A 21,585-nucleotide genomic window follows, 5' to 3' on the forward strand; every position below is an offset into this window, starting at 1 on the left:
ATGAAGAGTACTTAAAGCGGTGAGATTCGCTGCTACCACGGAGTGAATGATTACAGGACAAGGAGAAGGCTGAGGATTGAGGCCTGAGGCACTCGAACAATTGCCAGTTGGGGAAATGCCCTGTCATCATCATATTCCACCTGGGCACCGCCGTCCAGTCCGTCAAAGCTTACGAACTACATTTCCCAGAATCCCTTCCGTTCGTGCTTCCGTGTTAGAGGCGGCCAAAGAAACCCCGCGAGATTTGAAGGCGGAAGTGAAGCGGAAGCCATTACTCTCGGGAGGCGATTGCAGCCAGACACATGGGCAAAGGAGCTTTCCGTAGCGGCTTCTTTCGACCTGTTGGGGACCCTCCGCTTCCCCGCGGCAGACGGGACCTTCCGTATGAACGTTTCATCCCTTCAGCGGCAGCTTCCATGACTTCCGGCCCCCCGATTCTACCCCCAGTCGTGTAAGCCCTGCTTTCTCACTTAACCCTTTCCGCCCCTGCGTTCCCGAGGATACTAGAGGCCCACGAAGCGGGGAGGAATAAGGGGGTACCGAGACCAGGAATGCAGGCAGCCAGGCGAGGAGGGCGTGTTAAACCCCGTGATCAGCGATGTGAGACGCCGGCGACGCGAGGACTGAAATTCGACTACTACATTTAGTGACGAGCCAGGCACTGGTAACCTGCTGCCCAGAATCCCCGAGTCCCTGGGGCCGGGCGCGGAAAAGCCTTGGCGAAGTGAGTTCAGCAAATCAGGGGGTGCAGGAGAGGCGGCAGGAACTGGAGACAGCAGGGGTCAGTCACCTTCCTTCTGCTCTGTAGTCAGTTCTGTCTGGTACTCTTTTCGTTGGCATTTGCCTTGAATACAGTTCGGTGCACTTATTCTATTTATTTTTATTTTATTTATTTTATTTGGCCGTCGCGTAGATAGTCTATGAGTAGATTTAGAATTCAGATCAACATTCTGTTATTTAATGAGAGTTAGTCCATTAATACCTGTTGTGATTATTAATATTTTGCATTGGAATTTATCTTATTTTGTGTTGTCATTTTACCATCTTCTTTTGTGGTTCGTCGTTTTTCTGGCAAATATTTTAAAATTGGAAAATAGAATACATGCGCCAAAGAAAGTATGACTTTACACATACACACAAACGCAATTAAAAGGACGACAGTAAAGCGAGTACACAACTCAGGACCAGAAGGAGGTTATTAAACCTCAGAAAACTCTGTGCTCCTTCTAAAATGTATTTTCCTATCCCCCACCCCCCGGGATTTTCTCTTATTGTTTTAATATGTTTTCCCCAAAATGTATTTCCTAATTTTGGTGATTATTTGTGAATGGACTCACTCTCAGTTATTTTGGGGAACATCCTGTATTCCATGTTGATGCAAGTACACATTTGTAATTTAGAGATTTCTAAATGTAATTTAGAGATTTCTAAATTTTTACCCAAAATGTATTTCCTAATTTTGGTGATTATTTGTGAATGGACTCACTCTCAGTTATTTTGAGGAACATCCTGTATTCCATGTTGATGCAAGTACACATTTGTAATTTAGAGATTTCTAAATATCTTGTAGGTGGAGAATGTACACGTAGCCGTTCTTTTTCAGGAATGTCATGGCTTAAATATTTCAGAGTCAGCTTACCAAGTTCCACATACAGGGAGTTTGTTTTCAAGTTGCGTTGAGTCTGTATATGAATTTTGAGAATACTGGCATTTTTATGCCATCGAGTCTTACAGTTAATCGAATTAATCTTTTATTTGCATCTTCTGTAATGCCTTTCAGTAAAGTTCTATAAGTATTTGCAAAAGGATTTAAGTTTTATTCATTATGTTTATTTCTAAGAACTTTGGTTTTTGGTGCTCATAAATTAAATTTTTTTCTAACTGCTTTGTTTATTGACAAAGTTCTGCCAGTTTACTAAAGTATGTAATTCTCTTGTCATTTTTTGAAAGTTCTTCATAAAGTTTTATCATTTGTATAAAATAAATAAGTAAATATTTATATTTTCCTTTTGAATCGTATGCATTTTCTGTTATTTTGTTTCTTGGCTGTACTATCTGGGGACTTCCAGTATGGTTGACTGGAGTTTGGATAGCAAAGTCTAGGCAGTCCTGTTTTCTTTTTGATCTTAAAGGGAATTAACTTTCTGCTTGGAGGCTTTTCTTTCAAAGATAGTTTTTATTAGGCCAAGGGAGTTCCCATCTTTTCTTAGTTTATGAGTTATTCTTCTCAGTTGCTGTAGTTATTTAACAAGTGATTTTTTTTTTCACCATCTACTTTTATGTTTATTGGTGTAATCCAAGAACCTTAAATGATGTCTGGCCTATGATAGGCACTCAGTACTGCTTGTTTATTGAGTAAATCATATGATTTTCTTTTTTATCCCATAGCATGGTGAATTAAAATAATGATTTTCTAATCTTACATTGAATTTGTATTGGTAAATTACTTCATTTGGAAAGGACACGTGCTATTTTGTCATTTTTGGCTTCAGTTGGTGTTTTTGGATCTGTCTTTGAGTGAAATTTTCCTCTTCTGTTTCAGGTTTATGCCAGCCTCATAAAATGGGGTAGGAAGTATTTCGTCTTTTTTCTAAACTCTGGAATATTTTGTGTAAGGATACAATAATTTGTTCTTAAAAGGGAGCGGTACCTGGAAAAACCATTTGGGTCTGGAGTTTTCTTTGTGGAAACTTTTAAATCTGTTGTTTCAGTTCCTTTAAGGATCATAGTGCATCCAGCTTTTTGGATGCTGCGTTTTGGATCCAGCATTTTGTTATGGTAGGGAAAATTTCTTTAGGAATTTATTCATTCCATCTGAGGTTTAAACTGTGTTGTCATAATTGTTCATAATATGCTTATAATTTTAGTGCTTGATACATCTGTAATGTTATCTTTTTCATTCTTAATATTTACCTGTTGCTTTTTAAAAAAATAAGTCCTGTCAGAGTTTTGTAAGCTTCTTTCTCAAAGAACCGTTCTTTCTTAAAGAACTTTTGGCTTGATCAAACCACTTTATGATATGTATGTTTTCTATTTAATGACTTTCTGTTCTTTATCATTTTCTCCCTTCTGCTTTTTTGGGATGTTTCTTTTCAGTTTCTTATCTTGGGTCCTTGTCACATCGCAAAGAATTGCAGTATAGTATTATTATATTTTGGTTCTAAGTATTATCAAATATCATGGCTTCTTTGACGTGAATTATTTAGAATTTTTTTGTTTTAATTTCCATTTCTGTGACATTTTTCTGTTTCTCTTGGTTATTGTGTGCTAACTTCATCGTTCTGCGGTCAAGAGATTGATGCCATTTTTTGAGACACATTATAGGCCCATCTGTGATTAAGTTTTATAATTAGGAAATGCTGTTACATCATGTTCAATCTGTTTCATCAAGTGGCCTGCTTGGACTGTATTTGTGAGAACTCTGGTTGTGGCACTGTCCATTTCTCCTTAGAGTTCTGTTTCTTTCTTTTTTCTTTTTGGCTAAGTGATAGCACATATAGAGAGCTTTTTCTTGAATTATACCTCTTTTCACTATGTTATACCTCATTTTACTATATGAGCCTTTTGCTTTAATCCATTCTGTGTGATGTTAATATATTTAAACCAGTTTTCTTTTTTTTTTTAGTATTTGCCTTATATCTTTTTATTTATATTCTTACTATAGCCTCATGTTTTAGATGTCTCTTGTAAATAGTGTATAGTTGGATTATTTTAATCTATTCTGAGAATATGTGTATTTTAGTTAAAGCATTTAATCTGTTAATGTCTTATGTATCAATACATCTGGACGTTAAATTTGTCCTGTCCCTTTCTATGTTGTTTTTCTTTCCTGTACCTTCTTTTGATTTTAGTATTTTTCTCATTTTACTTTTTTCTCCGCATATTTTGAATTTATTTACTCTATTATTTTAGTGGTTTTCTGGACAATTTTTATCCGTACTTGTTCATTAAGTTTAGATTCTGATAAATGTTATTACTCTACTGATTTACACGGTTTTCTTATCATGCATTTTAGTTCTATCTTTCTTTAAGTCTCAGAGCGGATTATTATTGTTGCATACAATTATTTTTTATTTCACTGTACACACACATTTGCCACTTTGTGTGTTTTACTTGATTCTTACACTCTTTGGTGTAATTTCTTAACTCTTTGCTTTGGTTCTTTGATTATTTCTTTCTCTGTGCAATACATTTCTTTAGAGTTTTTCTTTTCTGTGGGTGGCAAGCCCCAAAATAATGTTTTACCTTCTTTCTCAATGGACATTTTGGTGGTTGTGGGTTTCTATATTTTATTCCAGAACTATGAAGATGTTCCACTATCTTCTGGCTTTCATTGTTGCTGATGAGAAGTCAGCTGTCAAGCATTCATTTCTTTAAAGTAGTGGTTCTTCAAGTGCAGTCTACAGCCAACAGCGTCAGCATCATCTGAGAACTTGTTAGAAATGCATATTCTTGGGGGCCGGCTAGTCAAAAGTATTTTTGTAACTTATGGAGGAGGCAGATCTTCACCATAGTGAGGAGCAGGACTGGGTCCAGCATGAGGTATGCAAGGCATCTAGGGTGCAGATTGAAGGCATTGCTCATGCTTGGGGCCAGCCCTGCACTGGTGGGACACTGAAAGGGCCTTGACACATTTTGCACTCCAGCAATGTGGCTGCCTCACCCTAGTCCTGGCCCTGGTGAAGAGAAAAACAGGTCCCAATGAGAACAGAGTAAGATTTGTGCAAATAGTTTTCTATGTTATAAAGAAAATTAAAAGAGAAATTAAAAAAACCTCAATAGCTCTGAAAAATTAATATATCTTAATTTGCCCATGGTGATAGGATTCTGTTTATCCTGGTTTTGTTGTGCCATGTAGAAACGTGGCAAAGCTGCTCTGAGTTGATAGATCCGCCAACTGTTCCTGGACTCCCCTGCTCCACAGCCAGCCAGTGTCACTTAGACGTCGAAGTCTTCCTGCTGCGTCTGTATTCAGGGCCACCAGTTCTTTGAGACCCTCATCCAGCACTGACAACCTCTGAAAGTGGTATAATTATCCAGGTGAGAAATTATGCAGCAGAGATGCTCTGCTCTGGCATCTGGTTTGACTTAGACGTCGAAGTCTTCCTGCTGCGTCTGTATTCAGGGCCACCAGTTCTTTGAGACCCTTATCCAGCACTGACAACCTCTGAAAGTGGTATAATTATCCAGGTGAGAAATTATGCAGCAGAGATGCTCTGCTCTGGCATCTGGTTTCCATTACTACAAAATGCTGAAAATGTCCAACAGACCTGAATTTGAGGGGGTGCGATCTTTAACGGTCTAACTGTCCGGTTACTTTGCCCCACATAGGGAGTGGCAGTGGATGATGGGGCCCAGGTGCTGGGCTAAGCCTTATGGCTTTGTCCTAGCACCTGGGTTACCGTTAATTTCACAGGACTTATGAGAAGATTCCAGACTTCCCAAATTCATAGGCCCCCTCCTTTGCAATCCTTCCAAAACCCCAGCCCCAGGGTGCTGTCTCAGTATGAAGGCGAATGTGGGTTATTTTGTTCATCATTCATTCATTCTTTCATTCACTTTTTATTTCCTGTTATAGGAGGCACTGCTTCAGCTCTAAAACAGTGAATGAAACATCAGAGAATTAAAATTCCCTACCCCTGAAGCTAATTGTCTAGTTGGGCAATGTCTTATTTCTTCTAGGAAGCAATCTAAACAGGTAATCTATGCAGTGTGTGTGGGAGAGACAGTAACACTTACCGGCTGTTCTACGTGCTGTCCTACATTTCCCAGCATCCTTGAAGCTAGCAGGGGCATGTGACTAGCTCTTGCCAATGAGCTGTGAGCGCTTGAGGCCACAGCACAGAAGACAAAGTGCACAATTTGGCAGGCACACCCTTCCTGCTCATCATCCATGACCAAAATGGCCAAGGGTGTCCAAAGACAATGGTTGGTTCAGGGATAAGTGGCATGCCCCTGAGCAGCTGGGAAACTTCTGACAGCAGCCCAGGTTGAACAAGTAATATGTGCAGGACAGAAACTTCCATTTTACTGAGTCATTGAGATTTGGGATTGTCTGTTTTTGCAGTAAAGTATAGCCTAACCTGACTTACATAGAATATTAAGTGGAAATGAATGCTTTAGGAAAATTAAAGTGGAGAATAGGGATCGAAAGACACTTGTATTTTAAATAGAATGGCTAGTAAATGCCGTTTCGAGACCTGAAGGAGGAAAGGGAGCTGAGCACACTGAGAATGAGGGAAGAACGTTCCAAGCAGAGAGAACGGCAAGTTCAAAGACCCTGAGGTGGGAGCATGTCTGGCATGGAGAGGAGGCCCTGCGAAGAGGGGTGGGTGAGCAACAGGAGGGAGTCATGGATGAGGTGGCAGGGACTCGGGCCCTTGGTCTGAGTGTGGTGGGACACCATCAGAAGATTTTGAGCAAAGGAGTGGTCTGACCTACGTCTTACCAGCAAATTTACGGCTGCCATGCAAACTAAAGGGAGACAAGGACAGAAGCTAAAAGACTGGTTAGGAAGCTACTGGAATGGTCTAGAAGAGAGATGATATCTTGTGCCAAGGCAGTACCGATGTAGATGGTTAAGAGTGGCCACATTTTGGGTAAGTTTTGAAGATAAAGCTAACAGAGTTTGCTTGTGACTTGGATGTAAAATATGAGAAATAAAGAGGAGAGTCAAGATGACCACAGGCTTTTGACTTGAGCCCGTGTAAGGCTGGATTTGCCCTTGGCATGAGGAGGCTGGTAGTAGCTCCGTTTTATTTACTATTTATTTATTTTTGTTTGGTCTTGCAGCAAGCCGGTTCAGGGATCCGAGCCCTTGACCTTGGTGTTATCAGCACCAGGCTCTAACCAAGTGAGCTAACTGGCCAGCCCTAGTTTTAGACATTTAGTTTGAGATCCTGTTAGACATCACCATGGAGATATTAAGTTGGCACGTGGCTCCTCGGTGCTCTGGACCATGCTGGGTGGGACAGTCACCGACTAGAAACGAACAGTTCTGTGAAGTCAGTAGTCGTTTTATTTTAATGATAATGGTGTTTTAGAATGAATGTTTATTGAGCACATTATTGAGTTCCATAACCCAGTGTTAGAATCTCCAATTTCCAGATGAGAAAATTGAGGTTTAGTGAATGTGCTCTCGGGAGGGGACCCTGATAGGCAGTACTCTGGGCTTGCAGCAACGTGGGGTCCCCTGAGGTCTCAGGGACAAGTAGGCAACAGCCTTCACGATGTGTAATCAGAATCTGGGTGTCAGCACCCAAAGGGTGGGGTGACTTGAGAGCGTGGACCTGTGGGGCTGGGGGTGAAGAAGGCCGAGGAGAAACATGACCATTAAGTGTCAGGCAGAAGAGGAAGGATCTCAAGCCAGAGTCTTACAAAGAGCAACCAGAGATATAGGAGGACAACCTGGGATGTGTAGCCATGGCAGCCAAGAGCAGAGGTGTTCTAGGAAGAGGGGGAGAGGTATAGTGAGCAGGGTTGTATGTTGATTGGGAGGGTCAAGCAAGGTAAGGATAAAGATTTGGTGTCAAGGAGTTCACATACTGGGGACAATGTAGGTGTCATAGGTCACACTGAGAGGGTGACAACATGTAGCTCTGGAGTCAGATTGAGGGGGTTTACAGCTTCCATCTATAACCTTGGCCCAATGACCTAACCCCTTGGCATCTTGCTTTTTCTCTGGATGCTGCTTACCTCCTGGGGAGGCTGTGAGGATTAAATGAGTGTTTCTGTAAAGACTCGGGAAAAAGCCTGGTACACAGGAGACCCCACATGTGTTGTTGTTTGCAGTATTGGTGTTAACGTTGGCAAGGAAAGTTGTGATCAGCAGAAGCTTATTAGGTGAACATTGATGAATGAGTGTGAGGTGAGGGTGGGGACGTTGTGCCTCAGTGACTGAGCCTCTGTCAACTTGTCTAGCCTCTCCTCAGTAATAGTCTGATGTTTGAACCCAAAGGCAAAATGACTAGTAAATAAGAATCACTCCTACTGGAGAAGAAGGGTAGGAATTGTCCCAAGGACTGTCAGACAGAGAAGGCTTGTTATACCTCATTATATCCAAAAGGTGGCAGCACGTGACCTCAGCTGGGCACACAGGTACACTGGTGTCTAGAAATCAATGGGCGGTAGTTAACGTTTGTGTCTCTCCTCACGCTGCATAAGGGAAAAGGGAGGGAACTCACATTTGCTGGGAATCTACTGTATTGGCTGGGCAGCAATGGTACTGTGATCTGATTCTCTTTCACCCTCTCTGTTCTCGCTCAGATGATGCCGATCAAGTAAACCCCAACTCCTGCTGCCCCAGAGGAAGAACAACCCAGGCTTTGCAGTTAAAGAAGTCAGAGTGCAGCTGCCACCCTGCCATTTGCTATGTTACTTTCTGGCAAGTCACCCACGCTCACTGAGTCTGTTTTCACATGCCTAATGGTGCTGATAATGCTCCTCCGATTGATTTGCTGTGGGATTTAGCTGCCACCCTGCCATTTGCTATGTTACTTTCTGGCAAGTCACCCACGCTCACTGAGTCTGATTTCACATGCCTAATGGTGCTGATAATGCTCCTCCGATTGATTTGCTGTGGGATTTAGGGAGACCCAACACCAGATCATATTTAGCATTCAGTGCTGTTTGCCCTCTGTGGAACTGACAGAGAGGAATTCAGTTACTAGCATTGCTGTGACTTCACCCGTAGTTTCCTAAGTTGTCCTCCAGAGTGTTTTTAATTTAACTAATTTACTTGCCTTCTTTTTTTTTTGCATTTTTAAATTTGATTTTACATATTTCTGGGAAAATAGGTAGGGCTGGTATTTGGTAACTAATAGTTAACTAAATCCCATGGAATTTAAACAGCTGGCCCCTTATTTTCAAGTTAATAAGCTACAAAATTTTGTTATGTTTCTGAACATGTATTTTGTGTCCCTATTCTAGTTTTCAGTTAGAAAAAAAAAATAATTTATCAACTTGGCAAACAAGGTGGTTTTCTCCAATGTGTAAGACATATGTGCACAGCTAAAGGGGCTACAAATAAAGCAGCTTTGGAGGACAATCTGGCAACCCTTAATAAAAGGCTTAAACATGTTTATAAATGCTGACCAAGCATTTCACCATCTCAAAATTCATTCGAAGGAAAATACTTGAAGAAAACGACAAAAATTTAGCTGCAGGGGTTTCTTCCAAGTGTAGTTTTTCTACTTGTGAAAAATTGGAAATATTCTAAATATTTTAACATAGGATCAATTCAGTAAATAGATATACCTATTTAGTAGAATAGTATATAAACACAAAATGATAAAACATTAATGATGTATTATTTTGCAAATAGTATAGCTGGGTCTAAATTGCATCTATAAAGAAATATGCAAGAATATCAAACATTTTTGACAAAGCCAATGATGATGAGATACATTTCCTGGTTACCAAAAGATATTAAAATAATGTGGTATGGACTATGGACCAGACAGCATTTCAGACTCATATATGGATGTGGGTGGTTTGGTCTATGTAGGGGGTTGTAGGAATTTGGGACTGATCTAGGAAAAAGATTACTCTGGGGTGGCAGCAGCACACACAAGCTTCCTTGGGCAGCGCTTTGACAGGTTAGCATATGAGGGATGTCCCTCACAGCAGGTTTCTGTCCAACGGCTAGGACATGGGAGCAGGGGAGTGTTTCACCTACTCAGAAGGGGAGGAGGGCAAGGGAACTCCTGGGGAATCAGAGGAGACTTCCTTGTCTAGGTGATGTCACTGAGCAGCATGGCTGGTGGTCTCTGGTACAGAAAAATACAAAGGGCTAGCTGTCCGGTGAGGTTTCCTGGGATATGCAAAGCAGGTGGGCTCTAAATGGCTAAAAATTTGCTTGTTTGAGTTATTTTTATTTTTATTGAAACATAATTGATTGTACATATCTGTGGGGTACAACGTTGAATGTTAATATCTGTGTGCAGTATGTGATGGTCAAATCAGGATAATTAGTGTATTCAACATTACACAGTGTAGTCATTTTTGTGGCCCTTTACCAATTTCTCATTAGTACCCCCCACCCCACTCCCCATCCTCTGGTAACCTCAGTTCTGTTCTCTCCTTTTGAAAGTTCAATGGATTATTGTGATTGTTGTATCTTTCTTTTTTTCGATGTATAAAAATTGGAGTTTGGCACCCGTGGGCTTTTGACTTCATGGATCTCTGCCTACATTGAAGATATAAATGACTCAGTTCCATACACAGTCATCTTTGGTTCATGCTTACAACAGTCTATTATGGAGGGGTCATTTTAAATTAGGGATGATGCAGACATCTTCAATAAAAGATGTTGGGAGAGTACTTTTTAAGCACAATGATCCAAATGGATAAGGAACTAAATATGAAACGATAAAAATATTGGGAGAAAACACCTCATTGAGTAAAGAAAAGCCTCTTTAAGAAAAATAAGGTGCTGGAAGCAAATCATGCCACTGTGGTTCATCAGTGATCTTTCATTTTTGTCTGAGGCACCAAGTATTGATGCATCCACACTCTTGCCACCCGTCTTTTTTTTCTTTTCTATCTTTTATCTACTAAGCAGTTCATCCAGTTGTTTTTCCAGGTAGATTGAACCAAACCACAGCGTGATGACCTACCATGAGAATAATGAACAAGAGTAATGCCAGCTCAGCACTGCTCATTTTTCTCACCTGCCTGTAGTAGAATACAGGCTGTCACCAATCTGGAAGTCCGTTGATCAGAGTATCATCATACCTCTGCCTTCACCATCTCTTAAAACTTCATAAATGGCCACCAGTTGTCTAAACTGAGTTTCTGCATTTTCATCTTTATTCTTATCTGGATGTAAAGTTAGTGAAAGCTTATGATGCTTTTCTGATGTCTGCAGGTGAAGTATCCTAGGGTGGCCCACTTAGCATGTCTTAATGTCTTCAAAATTCATTGGTGTTGTAGCATCTATCAGAATTTTATTCCTTTGAAGGCTGAATAATATTCCATTGTGTGCATATACCACATTTTGTTATTCATTCATCTGTTGATGGACATTTGGATTGTTTCCATCTTTTGGCTATTGAAAATAATGCTGCTGTGAACATGGGTGTACAATTATCTCTTTGAGACCTTATTTTCAATTCTTTTTCTTACATACACAGAAGTGGGATTGCTGGATCCTGTCGTACTTCCATGTTTAATTTTTTCAGGAACTGCCATACTGTTTTTTCCACAACAGCTGCAGCATTTTACATTTTCACCAGCAATGCATGGTGTTCCAGTTTCTCCACATCCTTGCCACAAAACTTATTATTTGCTCTTTTTGAATTAAAATTATAGCCATTCTTAAAGGTGTGAAGTGGCAATTTATTGTGGGTTTTTTTTTTTGTTTTTTCCTTTTTGTCTTTTTTCATGTCCGGCAACGGATCGCACCCCTCAGTGTCGCGCCCATACCGGACTGGGACCCGCAACGGGATCGCAACCCTCGGTGCTGCGCCCGCCCCTCGCTCAGCCAGTGAGCGGGAACCGGTCTGTATGTGGGATCCGAACCCTCGGCGGGAGCGCCTCCACACTCCCAAGCGGCACACTGTAGCAGTGCGCCACCGGGCCGGCCCAACAATTTATTGTGTTTTTGATATGTATTTCCTTAATGTTTAATGTTAACCATCTTTGCATGTGTTTATAGTTCTTTTGCATATCTTCTTTGGAGAAATGTCTGTTCAAGTCCTTTGCCCATTTTTTTTATTGGCTTGTCCTTTTGTTGTTGAGTTTATAGGGATATTAAATCCTTGTCACATATATGATTTCCAAATATTTTCTACCATTCTGTCTCTCATTCACTTTCGTGATAATGTCTTCAAAGTATAAATGTTTTTAATTTTGGTGAAGTGCAGCTTATCTATTTCTTGTTTGTTTTTGTGCTTGAGCTTTCGGTATCATATCTAAGAATCCATCACCAAGCCCACAGTCACAAAGATTTGCTCCTAATGTTTTCTTTTTAGTATTTAATGGGTTTAGCTCTTATATTTAGGTAATTGATCCATTTTGAGTTTTGACTATTTGGTGTCCCTTTCAATTCTATTGAATTTGAAGATTGACATTTCTGCAAAAAATGCTGTTGGAATTTTGATAGGGATCGCATTGTTTACATTATACAAGCCTTTCACCTTGGTTAAATTTATCCTAGATATTTTATTCTTTTCAGTGCTACTGGAAATAGAATTTTTTAAAATTTTCCTTTTTGTATTGTTCTTCACAGATATATAGAAACACAACTGAATTTGGGGTGTTGATCTTGTACCCTGAAACTTTGCTGAATTTGTTTATTAGCTCTAGTAGTTTTTTCAGGGAGATTCTTTGGGATTTTCTGTGTAGGGAATCATGTTTTGTTTACTTCTGTCTACTTAAATAAGTTTTGCCTATTCACGGACATCATATAATTGGAATCAGATTATTTTTTGCCTGGGTCCAACTCCTTTTGGCCAATATTATAGAGATTTATCCATGTTGCATGTCTCAGTTGTTTCTTTTCATTGCTGAGCAGTATTCCATTGTGTGAATATAGCACAATTTGTTTACCCCTTCTCTTGTTGATAGATATTGAGAATTTTTAGGGTTTGGGGCTGTTGTGAATCAGATTGCTATGAACATCTTTTGAACATGATTTTGTGGACATAGGTTGTTTTTTCACATTTCTCTGGGAGCAAAACTGCTGGGTCAGGTGGTAGGTGTGCTTTTTAAGAAACTGCCAAATTGTTTTCCAAAGTGCTTGAACCATTTCACACTTCCACCATAATTATATGAGAGTTACCAGTATGCCACAATCTCAGCAACGTCTAATGACGATAGTCTTTATTTTGGCTACTTTAGCAAGTTGAACTGCTGTGTCATAAGTTTTAATTTTCATTCTTCAGATGACTAATGATGTTGAGAACTGTTTGACGTGCTTGCTGTTGATCCTCATTATATTTTATGAAGTGTCTGTTTATTAAGGTTTTTTGCCCTTTTCGTTAGGTTGGGGGGTTTTTTGTTTGTTTTACTGTTTCGTGGGAGTTTTTTTATGTAATCTAAATATGAATTCTTTGTCAGGTATATGTTCCATTTGTGTCTAGTCAAAAGTATTTTTGTTTGGGGCCGGACCGGTTGCGCACTGCTACAGTGCGCCGCTTGGGAGCGTGGTGGCGCTCCCGCCGAGGGTTCGGATCCCACATACAGACCGGTTCCCGCTCACTGGCTGAGCGAGGTGCGGGCGCGACACCGAGGGTTGCGATCCCGTTGCCGGACACGAAAAAAAAAAAAAAAGACTATTTTTGTTTGTTTTCTGACAGCTGGCCAGTATTGAACCCCAACCCTTGACCTTGGTGTTATGAAGTGGTGCTTTAACCAACTGAGCTAAACGACCAGCCATCTAGTCTGAGACATTGTTCTGTAATTCAAGGTCATAAGAATATTTTCATGCATTTAATTTTGGGTGTTTTATTCATCTCAAAAGGTTTTTAAAATTAAAATTAGTTTTTATGTGTACAGTGAGAATAAAGGTCAAATTTCCTTTTTTTCCTGAGGTTTTCTTTCCTTTTCCTATTGAATTGCTTTGTGCCCTTATTGAAAATTTGACTGCATGTGTAGGTCTATTTCTAGTTCTATTCTGTTCCATTGACCTATTTTTCTATACTTAGTCCAGTAACTTCATTACTGTGGTGAAGTTAGTAGTATCAATCTTTCAAGTCTCTCTTTTTGATCTTTTGCATTCTTATATACATTTTAGGTTTGGCTTGACAATTTCTAGAAAAAAGCCTGCTGGGATTTTGATAGGGACTGCTTTGTATCTGCAGATGAATTTAGAGGGAGTGAATACCTTAATAATATTGAGTATTACAGTCCATGAGAATGGTATAGCTCCCCCATTTATTTAGGTTGCTTTTAATTTCATTCAGCAATGTTTCATAATTTTTACTGTCAAGGTCTTATAAGGCTTTTACTTGATTTATTCCTAGGTATTTGATGTAGACTATCATAAATAAAATTTTTTTAATCTTCATCTCCCAGTTATTTGCTGAGGTATGTTTTTTAGCTGTGATTACTGTGAAGATGATTATTGCAAGATTATTTGCTGAAAGTAGGGGTAATGGTAAGAAAGGTTTTGATTAAGAAAAACCGGCAAGATCTTACATGGTCTTTGGGAAAGTGGAAGATTGGGTTGCCTGCTCCACTTTTCTTTACTATAGAATCATTCCCCTTTAGGGTTAGAGTCACCGACTCATGTGCAGGCTGGTCTTCGCAAGTACGTCAGGGAGGAGGCAGATGGTGGGAATCATCCAGGGCTGGTCTTTTGCTAGGTAGGGGTTATAACAGGCAGAGAGATAAAGCAGTTTGGACAAATATATTGTTGAATTGATGGATTGTGATGAACGTCAGCAATCATCCAGGGCTGGTCTTTTGCTAGGTAGGGGTTATAACAGGCAGAGAGATAAAGCAGTTGGACCAATATATTGTTGAATTGATGGATTGTGATGAACGTCAGCTGGAAAGGTAGGGCAGTGAGAAGAGGAGTTGGCTATTGTTAGGGAGCGAGATGGCAGAAGCACGGGTACCCGGAATCCTCTTTAAAGTGGGAGAGTTAATGTGAGAAGAATGTTGTGTAGGAGGTTTTAAGCAGATTTCTCAATCATTGTCTGGGAGGTAAAACAGATTCCATTGATGACAAGGTCTAGGCTGTGGAACAAGGGTGTGCTGGTGTGGACTGTGGGGCAAAAGGCACTGGAGATGGGAACTCATGGTCCTAAAGAGACCATCCTTATAGATAGAGCCATCCTAAATGATGGTGGGCCTTGAAGGTGAAAGGAAGGACAGAAGCCTGGGGCCAAAGCATTTACTGAGTGAGGGAATTTAACAGAGTTGTGCTTGGTGACAAATCACTTAGGGAGAGTGAATCAGAATCCTACTTGAGGCTGATCTTGGAAGTTTTACCTAAGTGAGATAAAGGCTCAAAATCAAACAGGACTTGCTGCTCAAAAGAGGAAATGCTGGAAATGAAAACTCAGTATGGCCCTCAGCAAGCAGGACAGACAGACAGCCTTTGACTACTCCTGATGCTCTTTCATTTACTACAGGTGCCTGCTGGGAGAGTCCCATGAGAGTGAGAGCGTAGCGTCCTGGTTCTCCCAGTGCCCTGTTGTTCAGGCAGATCGGCTGTCATTCTCAGGATGGCAGCCCTCCGTCTGTCTCCCACGTTTGGTAAGTTTTCAGCTGAATACGTGCCCCTGGAAATCGAGCCTAAGTGGCCTATGCCACGTCACTTAGGTAAAGGATATGTGTAGCAGTGGGGAGGGTGGGTGAGCTGGAAAGTGATGGGAGCAAAGCCCCCAGAGTCACCCGAGTGACTGGGTCTGATTCAGGGTCTGTGGGTTGGGGAGAAAGTGTATATGTTGTCGGTGTATGAAGAGGGCACAGGTGATGGGTAACCTGCATTATCCCATTTCTTATTTCAGTAAAATTGAGAATGATAACAGCTCTGCCTCTTAGAACTTCAATTTCTTTATCATAAGTTGGGAATATGTATCACTTCTCATGGGTTTTTAGGCCCACCACCCTCTTTTCTGTCTTTGAGTGGAACAGGGCTGCTCTGGCTTGTTAGAAAATGTGGGGGGAGGGGGCAGGGAGAAAGAGAGAGATTGGGGCAATTGATTCTTATGGATTCTCTTTTCTCACCTAGCTCTGTCCACCCAGGACCCTGCCTGTCCCCAAGAGTCAGAATTTCCTCTTTCTTCAAAAGACTGTTCCTGTCCCCAAAATTTGGACCTTTTTGCTTGTGATGGTCTGGAGCCTCATCCACCAACCAGTGTTGGTTCCCAGGTACCCCAAGATCTCAAGGCCCCTGGTGGTGAAATAGGTACTTGCTAGAATGGCCCCATCATCATGCATTAGAATTCTTTCAGGTCTTCATCCAGGCCGATGGGTGCCTGGTCAGGGCCCAGGAGGGAGCCAAGGAATATTGGGAGGCTATCCTGGTAGCAGGGAAGTTAGGGGAAGTGATTTATGTAATAGGTGTTTCTCTGATGCTTATGAAGTGCTCAGGCCCATGCTCAACCCCAGAGACAAGGGGAAAAAGCTAAAAGCTCTCAAACCAAGCTTAGAAGAGGAGAGAGATTTGGTTTCCTTGTCAGAGTTGCATTTGAAGCAATGAGATGGGACAGAATCACTTTATAGGGAAGAGAAGATGTCTGAGGACTAGTTTCCAGAGTAAGTGTTGAGACCCATGGTACACCAATTGAAAATCCTATGTCAGATCTCTCACGCCCAGTCTTCAGGCTCAGCCATTTTTCTGTGAACACCGATTATCTGGTTTCTCACTGACACCAAATGTGTGTGGCATTTCAGGAATCAGTGACTTTCCAGGATGTTGCTGTGGACTTTACTGAGAAGGAGTGGCCCTTGCTGGATTCTTCTCAGAGAAAACTGTACAAAGATGTGATGCTGGAGAACTATAGCAACCTCACTTCATTAGGTAAGGCCAGCATTATTTCTTCACTTCTTCCTTCGCCGATCAATGTTTTTGCTTAAGTACTTGCTGTGACCCAGGAACTCTGCAGGGATTCAGAACACAGCTGAGAGCAAGCAGGCCTGGTGCCCACTTTTATGTCTCCCGTGGGTATTGAGACCTGCCCATCACGTGGACCTTGGAGATTTTCAAGTGTGTGTCTGAGCTCGTTCTTTTGTAGGGCACATGTGTGGGTATTTGTGGTTTTGGTTTTTATGAAAGACTTCCTGTATTCCTTAGAAATTCGGCAGCATCATTTTGCTGCTCCTAAGTCAGGCTTGTCCATCTTCAGAACACTGACAGCCAAAATGTTGACCCCACTCTAATGGAAGGGGTCGTCCTCTGCACAGGCCTCTCTCAACATGTCTTTCTCCATGAGTAGGATATCAGGTTGGCAAACCCAGCCTCATCTCACACTTGGAGCAAGAGGAGGAGCTGAGGGCAGAGGAGAGGGGGATTCACCAAGGCTGTCGTCCAGGTGAGCGAGCTCCACAAACAGATGTGCTTTTGACTGTCGGTTCTATTCAGCGATTGGGGTGCAGGGAGGTACGTTAAGATAAGTCACCCAGGGAAGTTGGCAGATGCTCACTCTTTCACTACTCGCCCATTCTCTCTCAAGTCCTTTGGTGTCCATGCCCCTTCATCTTTAAATTTTACATTTCCATGTGGGCTCTTTGTCCTATTCTTTCATATTCATTCTGTCATTGTCAGTGTCAATCTCAGTTGACTTAAGTATCCGCCCCTAGCATTGCTGAATATCTCAGACAGCCAAACTTTTAGCCATTATTTTTGCTCATGTGCTCCTTTCCTTGTGTAGGGTTAGTACTTGCAAAGAACCTGCCTGTTCTTGTCACCATCATCCCACCATTTTTTTTTTCCAGCAAGTTAGTATTTTTCCAATTTGTTTCAGATTGGGAGAATCCATCTAAAACCAAGTGGTCAATTCTTATGGAAGATATTTTTGGGAAAGAAACATCCAGTGGTGTGACAGTGGTAAGATTTCCTTGGTATAATAATTCTGGACCCTCCACATTAGAGGTGACTGGGACAGCCTAAGGTAGAAAATCAGCTCAAGAACCAGACAAGTGGCATCCCCCAAGAGGAAACAGTGTTTCAAAGATATGGAATATCATCAATTTGGGGAAACACTACACCTGACCTCAACCATCTTCACTTAGAATTCCAATGAGTAAATATTTTCATAACTGTATCTCAGGTATTGAGTGTTGGGGCTCAGTTCAGTTTTAAACATTGAATAAACTCTGTATACAAAATACTTTGTAAAAGTAACACACATGGAGACTTACGGTCTAGCATCACCTGTTCTTGATAGAGTTCAAATGGGGCAGGAACAGTACATTTGCATGGCAAATTATGACATCTTTTGTCATAATGATGTGTTCTATTCCTATCAGTTTATGTGGGGTTAATTGTCAGGAATGCAATGAATATGGGAAATGCCAATTATGACATCTTTTGTCATAATGATGTGTTTCTATTCCTATCAGTTTATGTGGGGTTAATTGTCAGGAATGCAATGAATATGGGAAATGCCTTTGTCAGCCCACATCTCTTAACCAACAGGAAAGAACTCGTCTCGGAGAGAAATCCACCGAGTATGCTCACTTGTTTGAAATCTTCAGCGTGGGCACTCACCTCACCCAGCAGATGGGAAGACACACAGGCAAGAGGCCCTATCACCGCCGTGACTATGGGGTAGCCGTCAAGAGCAGGTCACATCTCACTCAACACGTGAGCATGTACGACGGGAGGAAAATGCACGAGTGTCATCAGTGCCAAAAAGCCTTCACCACAAGTGCTTCCCTTACACGTCATAGGAGGATACACACAGGGGAGAAGCCGTACGAATGCAGTGACTGTGGAAAAGCTTTCAATGACCCTTCGGCCCTCAGGAGTCATGCGAGAACTCACCTCAAAGAGAAGCCCTTTGACTGCAGTCAGTGTGGAAATGCATTCCGGACCCTCTCTGCCCTGAAGATACACATGAGAGTTCACACTGGGGAGAGACCTTACAAGTGTGATCAGTGTGGGAAGGCCTACGGCAGGAGCTGCCACCTCATTGCACACAAGCGAACACACACTGGAGAAAGGCCCTACGAATGCCACGACTGTGGGAAAGCTTTCCAGCACCCTTCACATCTTAAGGAGCATGTCAGGAATCATACTGGGGAGAAACCCTACAAATGCATTCAGTGTGGCAAAACCTTCCGATGGAAGTCTAACTTTAATTTACACAAGAAGAACCACATGGTGGAGAAAACCTATGAATGTAAAGAATGTGGGAAATCCTTCGGTGATCTCGTATCACGGAGGAAACACATGAGAATTCATGTTGTCAAGAAACCCATTGAATGTCGACAGTGTGGGAAGGCCTTTAGAAACCAGTCTATCCTTAAGACACACATGAATTCCCATACTGGAGAGAAACCATACGGGTGCGACCTCTGTGGGAAAGCCTTCAGCGCGAGCTCAAACCTAACTGCACACAGGAAAATACACACTCAAGAGAGACGCTATGAATGTGTGGCCTGCGGGAAGGTCTTTGGTGATTATTTATCCCGGAGGAGGCATATGAGCATTCATCTTGTAAAGAAACGTGTTGAATGTAGGCAGTGTGGGAAAGCCTTCAGAAACCAGTCCACCCTGAAGACACACATGAGAAGTCACACAGGAGAGAAGCCATATGAGTGCGATCATTGTGGGAAAGCCTTCAGCATAGGCTCTAATCTTAATGTTCATAGGAGAATACACACTGGGGAGAAGCCCTATGAATGCCTTGCCTGTGGGAAAGCCTTCAGTGATCATTCATCCCTGAGGAGCCATGTGAAAACTCACCGGGGAGAGAAGCTCTTTGTGTCATCAGTGTGGAAAAGGCTTCAGTGAGCACTGCTGTCAGAGAAACATGAGCACTTAGACTGGATAGAAACCTCATAGGCGTAAAGAGGGCAGGAAGCCTTCCTGAGCTCTCCTTACTGGGCACAAAAGAATACATATAACTTGGGAGCAATCTATTTTCTGTAAAGACTAAGTGAAGACAGGAGAATTGTGAGAACTCACATTGGGGATGAAAATTGGTGTCTTTGGTGTGGAGAAGCCTTCAGTGTACATTCAGCTCTTAACATATTAGAATTTAGGGAGAGAAACCCCAGTGTGGCATTTGTAATGTCAGAGTAACTTTAGCACCACCTCTCATTTTCTGGGCACAAAAGTGTTAAGCACACTAGGCGAACCTTTCCAGGTCTCACACTATTCCTCATGAGAAAAATCACACTCGAGAAAAAATAAAGCCATGGGGGAAGGTTGGTAACAGTGGTCTGCAGATGATGGCCAGCCTTCTGTTTTTTCATGGCTTGTAGGCTAAGAATAGTCATTATATTTTATATGGGACAGAGACCATATATGGCCCACAAAGCCTGAAATACTTGCTATCTGACCTTTTATAGGAAAACTTTGCCCAGCCTTGGTCTACAGCAGAGGTTGTCAGCTGGTGGTAACGGGGGACATTTTTGACTGTTAGAACTGGAGGTGATGGGGGGTACTATCAGCGTGTAGCAGGATGGAAGGTATCAGGGATGCTGGTAAATATCCCACAAAGCACAGGAACTCCTCCCTCCAATAGCAAAGAATTACGTGCCCCAAAATGTCAGTATTGCAGAGGTTGTGAATAATCTCTGTTATTCTTCAGTTATCACCTACAGTCATCCCTCAATGTTTATGAATCTTGTGAGCACTCATGCTAGGAGATATTTCTTTTTAAAACTTTTAAAATATAATCAGTGCAGTTCTTTTAGGAAAAAACCTTGAGAACTCACACTGCTGATAATCCCTATGTGGAAATGAATTTAGCCACAGGCCCCTTGTTTGTGCAAATGAAAATTCTCACTGGGAGAAAAGCCCCAATGGAATTTTCCAGTGAGTATGGGATTGCACTTATCAGCCTTCTATCATGAAAACACACCCAGCTCATGAATTTTTTAGTCTTTTAAGGTTATGCTCCTCTGAGTAACCCTTGAGCCTCATCACAGAAAGCTTGTATATAGTATTTTTAATATAGCTTCATTCTTGAAATGTCTTAATTTCCTTTTGGATAACCTACTTGACCAATGACATATTTGGAATTGTGTTATGTACTGTGTAACATGTGGGTATTTTTTAGTACCTGTTTGTTACTGGTATCTAATTCAAATGCATTGTGATCAGAGCATGTCGTCTTTATTAGATGGATCCTTTGGTATGTTTGCGGCCTGCCGTCCAGCCAGAAGTGGCTTATGCTTCTAGTTGCTTCCCAGGTATCTGCTCTCATCTTCTTCCATGTCATGAGAATCCAGGTTCTGCCAGATTAGTAAGGTGTGCTATATTTTAAAATCTCCCATAGGTTTTCTTGTAACTAGTACAGTCCATGTCCCATAGCCCTGGCCACTGACAAGTAAGCAGATGTCACTGTGTGGGCTTCCGAGAAAGCTCTTGAAAAGGTCATTCTCACCTGGATTCTTCTTTACATATTTTGTTCTTTGCTTTCCTCCTACTCACTTTGCAAGGAAATCCAGTGTCTAGTGTTCAGAGATCCATCTTGTGACCATGAGGATGAAAGCCACAGTTTAAGAAGGACACTGCAGAAAAGTCACAATGATCCTGGTCCACCTGTGGCTTCTTTGTCTTCACTAGCCGTGGATTTGTTACCTCCAGACTTCCTCTTACATGGAAAAAATAAAATTGATTATTGGTTTAAGCTGCTGTGGGTATTTCATTGTTTTTCTGTTTATTTATTGGTGGGGGGAGGGTTCTACACCCAGCTAGATGCTGTCCGGAACCTGTGCACCCGGTCATCGGTGAGTTTTTTGTAACTGCTACCTAAATGTGTGGATATAACGTTTACGCTTTTGATTGCTGGATGTAAGTTTTAAAATTCTTTAAACCAAGCTTTTAAATTGTATTTCAAGTCTTTGAGCTACTCACTTATTTTCTTGACTTGTTTATTGGCAGAAGTGTATTAGTTTTCTCAAAAGCCCAAGGAAGCAGCTACTGTCAGCATCTTCATTTTGCATATGAGGAATCCG

The 21,585-nt window shown here is 41.5% G+C and overlaps 1 protein-coding gene across 5 annotated transcripts; it reads left to right on the forward strand.

Moving 5' to 3' along the window:
* Positions 1-281: 281 nt before the first annotated feature.
* Positions 282-21,159, forward strand: ZNF317 (zinc finger protein 317). Of its 5 annotated transcripts, none has more exons than XM_008590742.1 (9): positions 282-451; positions 4,859-5,040; positions 8,266-8,383; positions 15,081-15,204; positions 15,683-15,822; positions 16,348-16,474; positions 16,890-16,985; positions 17,418-17,500; positions 18,092-21,159. In XM_008590742.1, exons 4-9 carry the CDS (start codon positions 15,174-15,176, stop codon positions 19,409-19,411), a joined length of 1,797 nt encoding a protein of 598 aa, XP_008588964.1. In that variant the 5' UTR covers positions 282-451; positions 4,859-5,040; positions 8,266-8,383; positions 15,081-15,173; the 3' UTR covers positions 19,412-21,159. The 5 variants fall into 5 exon arrangements, with proteins under 5 accessions (XP_008588964.1, XP_008588968.1, XP_008588965.1 ...); XM_008590743.1 differs by lacking the exon at positions 282-451 and adding an exon at positions 581-781; XM_008590744.1 differs by lacking the exons at positions 282-451; positions 4,859-5,040 and adding exons at positions 5,106-5,190; positions 5,579-5,698.
* Positions 21,160-21,585: the final 426 nt, after the last annotated feature.

This window comes from Galeopterus variegatus, unplaced genomic scaffold (genome assembly GCF_000696425.1).
Source record: "Galeopterus variegatus unplaced genomic scaffold, G_variegatus-3.0.2 Scaffold6349, whole genome shotgun sequence".
Lineage (NCBI taxonomy): Eukaryota > Metazoa > Chordata > Mammalia > Dermoptera > Cynocephalidae > Galeopterus > Galeopterus variegatus.

Bases quoted from the DNA above. Each gene is read 5' to 3' on its own strand.
- ZNF317 (XM_008590742.1), top strand. From the start codon at position 15,174: ATGGCAGCCCTCCGTCTGTCTCCCACGTTTG. The intron at 15,205-15,682 runs GTAAGTTTTCAG...TTTCTCACCTAG, and splicing joins CCGTCTGTCTCCCACGTTTG to CTCTGTCCACCCAGGACCCT. The intron at 16,986-17,417 runs GTGAGCGAGCTC...AATTTGTTTCAG, and splicing joins TCACCAAGGCTGTCGTCCAG to ATTGGGAGAATCCATCTAAA.